Here is a 12,917-nt window from a genome sequence, read left to right on the forward strand (position 1 = left end):
AACTTTAGGTGTTTTGTTAGAGAAATACTGTTAAAATAAAAAGTACACAAAAATATTATAGATACATGGTTTCATTTTTAGATAAATTATATTGCTGTTCAGAAAAATCACCTGAAAATTAATTTTCAACCTGGCTTGATATGGAAGAGCTAATTAAATGTACCAAAAACTTGCAAACTACAGATTGTCTCATATAATAACCAGAAAATTATTTTATGAATAATTCCTGTTGCCAATTTGTATAAGGTCTAGTGCACATAAACAGGCCCCAAATCATACAGAAGAGTAAGATTTTCTGTTTTTCTAACACAGGAACCTTAGCTATTCAGGGTGTCACACTTGAGAGAAAAATAGTAATCCTCCACTATTCCAGATGTTTATATTCATCCCATCCTAAATGTTGACAATTTTGATAGCTTTCCTTTCAGATTTTTTTATGCTTGTTTTTGTTACATTTTGGTTTACCTCAAACAACTCTTTTCTGTGATAGTGAAATCTAGGAGAAAAGTCTGAAATAGCTGGTTTCTGATATTTGTTTAGTTGAAAAAATCTTAATTGACATAGTTTGTACTAACAACTGAATGAATGAAATTTCAAAATATATTCTGAAAATGTGTTATGAAATATTGTAACTTTTACTAGGATGAGATGTTTGACTTACGGATAGATTGATCTCTGCCTGTCTATGTAAACGTTTGTTTGTTTGCTTTTAGCTCATCACCTATGGTTCTAATAGAACAGAAGCGCTAAAGAGAATGGAAGATGCCCTGGATAATTATGTTATTCGAGGTAAAAACAAACACTTGAGGTTATGTTATTATACCTGGAGCCTCATACTAGAAAACAGCATGAAGGTTTATTAAGTAGAGAATTCAGCAGAACATGTGCTTACTACGTGTTTTAAGTAGAAATAAGAAAAGCTTGGATTAAGCTGACATACTAATTAAGAATATGTATTTCATTTTCTGTAGCAATCCTATACTTTACATCTATATCTGACATGAACTTATTTAATTGAACTTATCACTTATGACCTCTCCTGGATGAACATCTAGTACTCTTCATTCTGGAGTCTCTTTATTGTCAAGTGCAGTTAAACAGCCAATTTTGTCTATTACTGTCTTTGTTTTTTTGTTTGCATTGTTTTGAAGTGTGAAACTTAAAACCATATGGAGATTAAAACACAGTGACCCCTCTTTGACTACTATGGGAGTGGTAGTCAAATTGCTTCTCTGAATTAGAGCAAATTATAAAATATTTTCTAGCAAATGCCATTCTCTTACCTCATGTACATACAGAATGCGTAACCAAGTGTGATCCTGCAAGCCTTCAGGGTGTGTGGTGATAATGGTATTAGGAACAGCCATTAAATTTAAATAATTAAAGTTATACTTACTCCCCTTAAGGAGTAAATTACAGGTTAAATTTTATTAGCAACTTTCATTAGTAATGAAAAGATCATTTTAGTTTAGCCTAACATAAATTATCATCAACTTCAGGATAATGGACTTTCATATCAAATTTAAAGTGTGAAATATGAGTTCACTTTGAATTATGAATAAATTGTGTGGGTCTAAGAACATCCTTCATCTTCTGTAGCATCCTGCTTCATCTTATCTAGCATTCAGCTGTAGTAACACTGGTCTTCCCTAGTGACTCAGTCAGTAAAGAGTCTGCCTGCAATGCGGGAGACCCAGATTCAATCCCTGGGTCGGGAAGATCCCCTGCGGAAGGAAATGGCAACCCACTCCAGTATTCTTACCTGGAGAATTCCATGGACAGAGGGGCCTGGTGGGCTACTGTCCATGGGGCCACAAAGAGTCGGACACGACTGAGTGTGTTTGACAGCCACAAGAACATCCGTGAGAAAGACTGGCTATACAGTTTGGCTCTTTTCTGGTGATTCACTTTATATAGCAGTGAGGCTAGGAGGCTGAATTTTGGAGGCTGAAGTGGTGGCATGGTGATGGAGTGTGACGGTGGTGGAGTCTTCCTCAAGCTCGTGTGTAACTTTCATACAGTTTCAAAAAACCTCCATCAGAGTGGACACAGCCTGTCGGTCATGTCTTGACAAGTGACTGCAACTTCTTGTGACGTAGAGAAAGTGCTCTGTTCTCTGGGTGTCTCCAGCCCTGAGACGGAGCCCAGCTTAGCAGTGGAGCAGGTCAGACCCTTACTTTGCCCCTTGACCAAGTGCCTTTGTGCAGTGAACAGTCTGGACAGCTGTCCAGTAGCAGCCCAGGACAATTTAGTGACTGTTTTTAAACATCTACTTTGCCCTGCTAATTTTCGTCTGTTGGCTGATAAGTCATGCAGCCATCACTCACGCTGATGTTTTCTCTTCTAGCTTTTCTCTTGTTACAGCAGGAGAACTGTCTTCCCTCCCTTCCCTTTTACTGTCACCCTTTTTTCTTCCCATTTGTTAGCTAGTAAGTGACAAGGATTGTATCTAACCTCATGTACTGGTGATTCACCTCCATCTGTAGAAGGAAAGCTCTCCAGTGAACCTAGATGTGATTGTTAACAGTGCCATCAATATTCAGAGCTTCTAAGAATTTGAAAAATTCCCTTCACATTCTTTCTAGCTATTTTCCTAGCTCCTTTTTAGCCCTAGTGGTATAGTGTTTGCTGGTTTTATAACTCTGCTGTGTTCTACCAGAAGCAGCAGATGCATATTTTCTCTGTACATTGGTTAAGTCAGCCTTGAGAGGTCTGTTGTGCTACAGAAATAATATTGCCGCAAAATTATCCTAGTGCATGTTTGAGACACATATCCAATTTGCGTGTGTGCGTGTGTTTGTATGTGTTTAACTATACATAAGTAAGTGAAAGTCACTCAGTTGTGTCCAACTCTTTGCAACCCCATGGACTACAGAGTCCATGGAATATTCCAGGCCAGGATACTGGAGTGGGTAGCCGTTCCCTTCTCCAGGGAATCTTCACGACCCAGGGATCGAGCCCAGGTCTTCCACACTGTGGATTCTTGACCAGCTGAGCCACAAGGGAAGCGATACATAGACATAATCCAGGTACTTGGCAAGATTATTCCCAGAGGACTTTAAAGTATTTGTATGAGTTTTCTATATATTCCCCATGACACCCACATTCCTGCTCCATGATTGCATTTTTTTTATTGTGGTTGTTAAATTATTGTTGTTGTTTTAGTTAGTAAGTCACGCCTGACTCTTTGAGACCCCTTGGACTGTCGCCTGCCAGGCTCCTCTGTCCACGGGATTTCTCAAGCAAGAATACTGGAGTGGTTTGCCATTTCCTTCTCTAAGGGATCTTCCTGACGCAGGGATCGAACCTGTATCTCCTGCACTGGCAGGCAGATTCTTTAAGATGGTGGTTAATTTCAGTTCAGTTCAGTCATTCAGTCGTGTCCGACTCTTTGTGAACCCATGAATCGCAGCACGCCAGGCCTCCCTGTCCATCAGCAACTCCTGGAGTTTACTCAAACTCGGGTCCATTGAGTCGGTGATGCCATCCAACCATCTCATCCTCTGTCATCCCCTTCTTCTCCTGCCCTCAATCTTTCCTAGCACCAGGGTCTTTTCAAATGAGTCAGTTTCTCGAATCAGGTGGCCAAAGCATTGGAGTTTCAGCTTTAACATCAGTCTTTCCAGTGAACATTCAGGACTGATTTCCTTTAGGATGGACTGGTTGGATCTTCTTGCAGTCCAAGGGACTCTCAAGAGTCTTCTCCAACACCACAGTTCAAAAGCATCAGTTCTTTGGTGCTCAGCTTTCTTTACAGTCCAACTCTCACATCCATACATGACTGCTGGAAAAACCGTAGCCTTGACTAGACGGACCTTTGTTGGCAGAGTAATTTAGGTTTCATTATAATGAGCTTGAATGGTAAATTCATGAAGTCAAAATAGTCTGAGTAAGTTCAATAGAGATGTCATATCACATCTCTATTGAACTTTGATACTGTAAAACAGTGGCATGACACATGGGCAGTTTGTCAAAATATTAAATTAGTATTGGTCGCACCTAAGTGTTTTTTTTCCACTATGGCTGTCTTCTGAAAGGGATATTCTTTTATATTTACAGAATACATTTTCATGTTTAATTTTTTAGTTGATTTATTTTTTGACTGAGCTGAGTTTTCATTGCTGTGCATGGGCTTTTTCTAGTTGCCAGTGAGCAGGGCTACTCTCTAGTTGTGGTGCAGGGGCTTCTCATCTTGGTGGTTTTTCCTTGTTTCAGAGTACCAGCCCTAGACCATGTGGGCTTCAGTAGTTGTGACACACAGGCTTAGTTGCCCCATGGCACGTGGAATCTTTCCAGACCAGAGATTAAACCCCTGTCGACTGCATTGGCAGGCAGATTCTTGGCCTCTGAACCACCGGGGAAGTCCTTCATGTTTTATTTTTAAATGAACATGTTTTCCACTGATTTGCTTCCTATACTTTATATGCAGGCATAGAAGTTACTATATTTTTAAACTAAGTGACTTAAATACAAAGTAGGCTTACTGCTATTCTCGGAAGTTTAAATGTACCACGTGTAAAGCAAAGTATATTTTATTATGCAGATACATTTTTCCAGGCTTAGTCTGAAATTTCTACCTTTGATTGACTGTGATGGAATAGAAGGAGATCAGACAGGCCTGGATTCACACTGTGTCCTAGATACCATTTAGTAACTATGTGAGTTCTGTGTCTGTGAATCTCACAGTCTACATTTAAGGAATGGGGTGTGAGTCTCTGCCTTATGAATTAGTCACACACTAATAAAGTAATGCTCAAAATTCTCCAAGCCAGGCTTCAGCAATACGTGAACCATGAACTTCCAGATGTTCAAGCTGGTTTTAGAAAAGGCAGAGGAACCAGAGATCGAATTGCCAACATCCGCTGGATCTTTGAAAAAGCAAGAGAGTTCCAGAAAAACATCTATTTCTGCTTTACTGACTATGCCAAAGCCTTTGTGTGGATCACAGTAAACTGTAGAAAATTCTGAAGAAGATGGGAATACCAGACCACCTGACCTGCCTCTTGAGAAACCTGTATGCAGGTCAGGAAGCAACAGTTAGAACTGGACATGGAACAACAGACTGGTTCCAAATAGGAAAAGGAGTATGTCAAGGCTGTATATTGTCACCCTGCTTATTTAACTTATATGCAGAGTACATCATGAGAAATGCTGGGCTGGATGAAGCACAAGCTGGAATCAAGATTGCCGGGAGAAATATCAATAACTTGAGATATGCAGATGACACCACCCTTATGGCAAAAAGCAAAGAAGAACTAAAGGGCCTCTTGATAAAAGTGAAAGAGGAGAGTGAAAAAGTTGGCTTAAAGCTCAACATTCAGAAAACTAAGATCATGGCATCCGGTCCCATCACTTTATGGCAAATAGATGGGGAAACAGTGGAAACAGTGTCAGACTTTACTTTTCTGGGCTCCAAAATCACTGCAGATGGTGACTGCAGCCATGAAATTAGAAGACTCTTACTCCTTGGAAGGAAAGTTATGACCAACCTAGATAGCATATTAAAAAGCAGAGACATTACTTTGCCAACAAAGGTCCATCTAGTCAAGGCTATGGTTTTTCCAGTGGTCATGTATGGATGTGAGAGTTGGACTATAAGGAAAGCTGAGCACAGAAGAATTGATGCTTTTGAACTGTGGTGTTGGAGAAGACTCTTGAGAGTCCCTTGGACTGCAAGGAGATCCAACCAGTCCACCCTAAAGGAGATAAGTCCTGGGTGTTCACTGGAAGGATTGATGTGAAGATGAACCTCCAATACTTTGGCCACCTGATGCGAACAGCTGACTCGTTTGAAAAGACCCTGATGCTGGGAAAGATTAAGGGCAGGAGGAGAAGGGGACGAGAGGATGAAATGGTTGGATGGCATCACCGACACAATGGACACGGGTTTGGGTGGACTTCAGGAGTTGGTGATGGACAGGGAGGCCTGCCGGACTGTGGTTCATGGGGTTGCAAAGAGTGGGACATGACTGAGCGACTGAACTGAACTGAAGTGGCGTTAGGAATGTAGACGGTATTTGCACGGTGCTTGCTTGTGGAGTTCAGGAACTTTAGTTCCCATCTTCTTTTCTTTCTCTTTTCATTACAGTTGTAAAACCACAGGTTTAAAAACTGTATGTCATCAATCATTATCAATTAGTTGGTGTTATGTGAACTGTATTAAACCATTAGTAAGCCATATGGAATGCCCATTTTAGGCCATTCCTAGTACTGTGTAGTGAGTTACATGCCTTCATTGCACCATGTTCTTCTTCTTTTTCAAAGCATTTACCATAACCGTAATGAAAGTATTGGTTCTGCAGTTAATTGCTGTTGGATTTTCCCCTAAGAGTATTAGGTACATGAGGGCACTGGTGGTGTTTTTATTTTGTTTACTTGTGTATTACTAGTGCTAAGCAGTTCCTGACGCATGATAGGTGATTAATAAATATTTGTTTACTGAGTGAAGGAATGAGAGAGAGAGAGAGATGCTGTCTGTATTTCAAAGAGTTTCTAGTGTACTTTGATGGAAAATACATAAGATAAGTGTAATATAAATTCACAGGTGCCAAAACAATGGATATCAGAGGAGAAGAGGGTATCTGTCTTTTTTACACCTCTCCCTTTTTGTCCTTTGAGAGTACGTTAGGACTCCTAGGGGCCCCTCTTGAGAATATTTTACTTGTGCTTCCTTAAAACAATTCCTCAGCATAGCAACATTTTTAAAAAGACTAGGAACTCACCATGTTGGAGAAGTAAAGGCAATGGGCACACTGAGGCATGCATCCCTGAAGTGTGTAACTTGCTATTGTCTTTTGGGAAAATAATCTAGCACTAGATGTTAAAAGTAGGTGCCCTTTCATCAAACTGTTCCATTTTGGGGAATCTGCCCTGTGTGTTAAAAGACTGAATTGTGAGATGCTGTTTACAAGGACATTTATAGCAGCCTTGTTTGTAGTAGCCAGAATTTTGACCAGCTTCAGTGTCCACTCAAAGGACAAATCTTCACAATAAAATATTGTGCAATTGTGATAGCTGTATATATTAGTAAAATAGAGAAACTCTCCAATCAGTTTGGAGAGCAATGCATAGTGCAAACATTTAGTTAAAATCTTCCCGTCCTTCACTTATGTTTGAATGAGCATAGAGAATAATTATACATCATATTGAAGTATATACATATTATATATACAGTATATAATGTCCATATGGGAATGTCCCCAGTTGTTCCCCACAGTGTGTTTTTTAACCTTTTTTTCTTTTTTTTTAGCCCTAATGTGGTCCATTCCAAATTTTTGTGGTTATATCTCTATTTTCTCACTCTCTATGTCATAACATTAACTTCTCAGAAGAGCCAGGGGTAATTGTCATAGAACATCTCACATTCTAGATTGGAGGTTTCAGTACTGGCCCAGGGAACGTATTTGGGAAATAAGCTGGAAGGTTGGGGGTAACAGTTGGCCAGTGATGTCCACGTGTTTTGAATTGGTGACTTTGAAAGTGGCTCAGCTACTAAACATTAGGTGATTTCAGAGTGTGGTTGTGGGACTAGGTGGCTGAAGTGAAGAATAGATGATTTAAGAACTGAGCTGAGATAATGTTGAATGGATCACCCACATGGGTCCTACGCCTAAGGATCAGAGGAAAGGTCAAGAGTTGGGTAATGTAAATTCTTTAGTGAATATTGCATTGTGCCAGGGATGCTGAGAGATGATAGAGAATTGAGAAGCTTCTCTGACCAGATAAAATGAACCTCGAGGAAATGGAAGTTTCTCCAAGGATTAGAAGTAGAAGAGGTGATGTTTTGGAAGCGGCAGTGAGGGTCGCTGAGAAGTGAGGTCCCTGAGGGCATTGAGGATTTCAGGTAATGCAAGGAAGTGAGTTGTAGAAGGAAATGGCAATCCACTCCAGTATTCTTGCCTGGAAAATTCTATGGACAGAAGAGCCTGGCAGGCTACAGTCTACAGGGTTGCAGAGTTGGACACAACTAAGCAACTGGCCACTAAGGAGGTTAGTGGAACATCCCGTGAAGATGCTGGGTCTGCAGTAGATGAACCCATCCCGGAGCAGTGGTCTCAGCAGGTGTGGACCAACCTGGAAAAGAGGGCATGGGTGTCTAGGGAGGGTGGGGGCAGTTGAGTCCTCCGAGGTTCCGAGCATGAGGGATGCGCAGAGAATGAGGGATGTGCAGAGAAGTTTGCCCTCCTGGTGGTGGATGCAAAGTTCCGAGAGTAACGGCGGTGAGCACTTGGGCTCAGAAAAGTGGTTTCAAATGCATTCTGAGGGTCTGTACACTTCGTCTGATTAAGTTCTGATTCCACTTACTGTCCTCTGGCCCTGGAGTCCCAAGCCAAGGCTCAGTATCACGGACAAGTGCTGTAGCTTCCTATGTGGGTTCTCCATAAGTCCTTGTTAACGCACCAGTCCGCTCTTTAGTGGGTTGGTATACAAAGTACAAACCCAGAGATCACTCCTCTGCTTTAGTGTCTTCCCGTTGCCTCTTTGTGGACCTCATGGCCTCGTTTATACCACTGTCTCCTGCTTCACTGTTGTCTGCATTTCCAGGTTTGCCCCATCCTCTCCCTACCTGATGGCCTTTCATGGTTAAGCCAGTCTAAGCAGTTGGTACAGAATCAAAGATACAGAGAAAGATACAGTTCAGTTTCTCTCCCAGGTAACAGTCGAGAAGGGAGGTGTCAAGGGTCAGTAAGGTGACTCCAGGATCACAGCAGATGGTTCTCATTTTAGGGCCCACAGCAGCTGCTTTTCATGCCTCTCATCCAGGCTCAGCAGGAAGATAGCAGGAGTAGGGGAGTTCACGCTCACTGATTTTCAGGGCCTAACCCAGAAAGTACCCTGTGTTTCTGCTCCTGTCCTATTGTGGGTGAGCCTAGGTGGTCGTACCTAGGTGCTAGGAAAATGGGAGAAGTAGTTGATAGCAAGGTGGCCATATCCTCAGCTAAAGCATACCATTTCTCTTATTAAAGGAAGGAAGGGAAAACAGATATTGGCAGACAGCTAGAAGAAAGAAGAATATATAAATGTATCTGCTCTGTTTTGAAAACACACACATGCATGCAAGGCTAGGACTAGTAAGATGACTTTTTTGTAGGAGGTGGTGGAATGGTCTGGTGGAAATGATTAGGGGACAGCAAATAGTATTAGTACATGGGATGAAAGGGAAAGACTTCTTTGATTATACGTTTTTGTATAATTCTGACCTGTAGATCCATCTTAATATTTAAAAATGAATATATAAAATCATTAATGTTCTGGGGTGAAAACTCAAAGTGAAATCCAAGCAAACAGATGGACAGGACTGTATGAATAATAGAATCATGCTGAAGGAGAGAGGGGGGGAAAGCGAATCTAAATAACTTTTAATAGTATTTTTACTGGATACCCTCAAGGTAGAGATAAAATACATCTAAACAAACATTAAGCTCTAGTTAGTAGGTTTATTTTTCTTAGTTCATGGGTTAGCAGCTCTGAAACCAGTTGATGTATATTCTGGGATTGAGGAAATAAATATATGTATTGTGGATAAGAGGAGTCAAGTTTCTCATTGTCAGAGAAAGGAGTTACAGATGTGGGAATGGAAAAGCGTGGGATGAACCCTGCAGTGCTGAGTTGGAAGTTCAGTGTGACTTCATAGTTTTTGACATAGATTGAGAAATAAATAAATACGTGTTGCTGCATTTGGAATTGTCTGTGTGTGTATATATGCACTCTCTAGCTCAGGATTTCTCAACTTCAGCATCACTGATGTCTGGGGTAGACACATATTTGTTGTGGAGTGGGGCTGTCCTGTCTGTGCATTGTAGGGTGTTTTATCAACATCCTTGGCCTCTTCCCACTAAATTTCAGTACCATCTCCTCAGTTGTGAAATTCATGGACTTCCAGACATTGCCACATGTCCCCTGAAGGGAAAACCTTGCCCAATGATTGAGAACTGCTGTCCTGCTGAGAGGTCACAGAAGCACTGACACCCATAGCAAGGAGTACACCAAGCACCCATATCTTGTTCTGTGAAGACCGTCCTCCCATAAATGGAACCTGCACTCCTTGATAAAATGGCTGCTTTCAGAAAGAGTAGAAGATGAGCCAAGAGATCTTATATAAGAATGTAATCAAGTGGCTCAAGAAATGGGGATATGCCAAAAAAAAAAAAAAAAGACCCAGGAACCAGCTTTCAGGGGCTTCTGCTGGCAATTCTCAGAACACCTCAGCAATAAAATGAATAATGCTAGGAATAGATTAAAATCCATGAAATGAAGAGTCCATGAGTTTATACTGATACAAATAGAAAAGGTAAATGAGGGTGGGGCTCACAACTCTTCCTTACGGTAGATTTTTAACTAATAAGTGTAGAAAAATCAGTACTCGGCAAACACCAGATTGTTTGGGTGAATCATCAGTGATTGATGTTAAAATCAGTGGATGAAAATATGATGAGAGACAGGTATTTGCTTAATTTATAATACCTCTTCAGATGATAACTAATTAATTAAAATGGGAAAAATAGTACCTTTAAAATGGATAAACCTTGAAACTTGCCCAAATGGTTACAATTAGTATCACTGGTAATGGAACAAAGCAGCAGCCTGCGCCTCTCGGTTTGATGCACTGAAAAGTCCACATTCTTTCTGTGCTATTCTGGCCAAAAATGTGTAACATGAATATAATCATGAGGAAACATCAGGCAAACCAAACTGAAAGAAAGTGTACAATACAAATGGCTTGTACTCTTCCAAAGTGTCAAGGTCAAGAAACACAAAAACGGATCAACTTATCTACATCAAAGGAAACTAAGGACACATGACAATTAAATGCAACATGTGATCCTGGATTAGTTCCTGAACCAGGAAAAAAATGTTTTCCTTTTGTAGAAAAGGTCATAAATAGGACAGCTGGTGGAATTTGAATCAAGTCTGTAGATGAAATGATGATACTGTTGTCAGTGTTAATTTTTAGATTTGGTCATTGTACTGTGATTGCAGGAGAGACTCGGCTTGGTTTTAGGAGATGTGCCCTGAGATATTTAGAGGTATTTACCTGCAGCTTAGCCTCAAATGTTTAAGAAAAAAAATAAAATTGTGAGTATATACATAAAGAGAGAAACAATGAATGACAGAACAAATAAAGGTGGTCAGATGTTAACATTGGAGAATCTGAGTAAAGGATGTATATGCTTTTTGTACTATTTTTGTGAATTTTCTGTAATTCTGAAAATATTCCAAAATGAAAGATTAAAAAAAAAATAAGTAAAGGGGAGCATGTGCTGCCCTCCTCCCAAAGCTAACCTTTAAGAAACAAAAATGGAGATGCATTTGCGATATGTACTATATATCATTCATCTGACTAATTCTAAAGGATTGAGGGCTTAGAAAACTGTTTTATGAAGAATAGTGGGTGGTTTGCTGTTTAGTTTGATAACTATTTAGTTGTTCAAATGATTTTTTTTTTTCCTGGAGCCGATTGTGAGCTTTTGTTAAGATAAAGCTTCTTTAGAACAAAGATGTAATTTGGTTAAAGTTAATTTCTGAGCCCCCATGAAATAAGCAGTAGCTTTTGGCCTCTGTTTGATCCTGGCAGCGTGTGCAGCTCATGTCTGGCCCGTGTTTTGGAAGCAGCAGGTAGTCAGGAGAAGGCTGCTCCTGGGGGTCCTCTCTTCTGTGGCCTGGTCATGATTTCCCATGCAGATGGGACCCCGTGAACTTTGGCAGAGGTCATCCTCAATTCCCAGTCCACATCTCACAGTCATAATTTTTATGAGTATGTGATTAATAATATCGTTAAAGTTATAAAACTAAGCCTGAGGGCACCTCAACTGTCTGCTTATTGTTTGAACAGGACGAGCTTGTACAACGGGCATTGTCTTAATTGGAACATGGAAAGTAAACTAAGTACAAAATGGTAACTTTCAAATATGTATGCTATCCTTTAGGGTTGAGTGCTTTTTATCCTTTATCTGATCTTTGGAGCTTTGAGATTTAATAAAATTGTTTATTAGTCCCTTAATTGACTTTAGAATTAATTAATATAGAGTAGTTTTTGGAGCAGTCAGTTGTGGGATCTGGATTTTGGTTGTCTGCCATTAACCCTTTATGCCATTAACAAGCCATTGTCTTGCCTTGTTCCTTAGGAAAGGATAATAGATGATGACTAGTAATATGTAATATTACATAGTAATGTGTGATATTTTATTCAGAGAACATTAAAGGGAAAGTGCTCTTGTGTATTAATTTTATCCCTAAAACACTATTAGCAAGGTAAAAGTGTATGTTTTCATGCTCTATTTACTAATCAAGTAGCAAAGTTTTTTTAAGTCCATGCTTTATTTGTGTGGTTGAGCGGCTCTGTTCTTTGATGTCCAAAACATAAATTAATATTTGCTGATGTTTCCTTTGAGTTACGTTTTAAAAAATCACCTCTTTTTCAACTTTGAATATGGGATTGAAGTACAACATCATTTATCCTGTAAAACTGCATGCATTTTAAATTTGGAGGTGTCATGGTCTTGAATTGATCACTGGCATCAGTTTGTTCAGATTATCATTAACTGTTTCTGAAAGTTGTATTTTACTGAAGACAGAGCCCAGCGCCAACAATTCTGGCATTGGCCTCACAGAGGGAAAGAAAATTTATACCAGCATGAGACTATCACAGAAAAGCCAGTAAAGCTTAAATACAGAATATGGCGCATATAAAGTAGACAGTATTGTTTTTATTTAACTGGAGGAAGAAAAGATAAAATTGCTGAGAGACTGCCTTTCTAAGTTATTTACTATTTACATAAAATAGCTTATAAATCAAAACATTCTGAATTGTTAAAGTGTTTATGTGCTTCTGCTAAGTCACTTCAGTCATGTTGGACTCTCTGCGACACCAAGGACTGTAGCTCTCCAGGCTCCTCTGTCCATGAGATTCTTGTCCA

The 12,917-nt window shown here is 39.9% G+C and overlaps 1 protein-coding gene across 3 annotated transcripts in view; it reads left to right on the top strand.

Annotated features, from left to right (window-relative positions):
• Positions 1-12,917, top strand: part of PCCA (propionyl-CoA carboxylase subunit alpha) — a 346,757-nt gene that overhangs the window by 173,446 nt on the left and 160,394 nt on the right. For all 3 annotated transcript variants that reach the window (XM_043892480.1, XM_043892481.1, XM_043892482.1), the window contains one exon: positions 714-789. In XM_043892480.1, the coding sequence (XP_043748415.1) occupies positions 714-789 (76 nt within the window). The remainder of the gene's footprint in view (positions 1-713; positions 790-12,917) is intronic.

The sequence above is a fragment of the Cervus elaphus genome, chromosome 30 (genome assembly GCF_910594005.1).
Source record: "Cervus elaphus chromosome 30, mCerEla1.1, whole genome shotgun sequence".
Taxonomy (NCBI): Eukaryota; Metazoa; Chordata; class Mammalia; order Artiodactyla; family Cervidae; genus Cervus; species Cervus elaphus.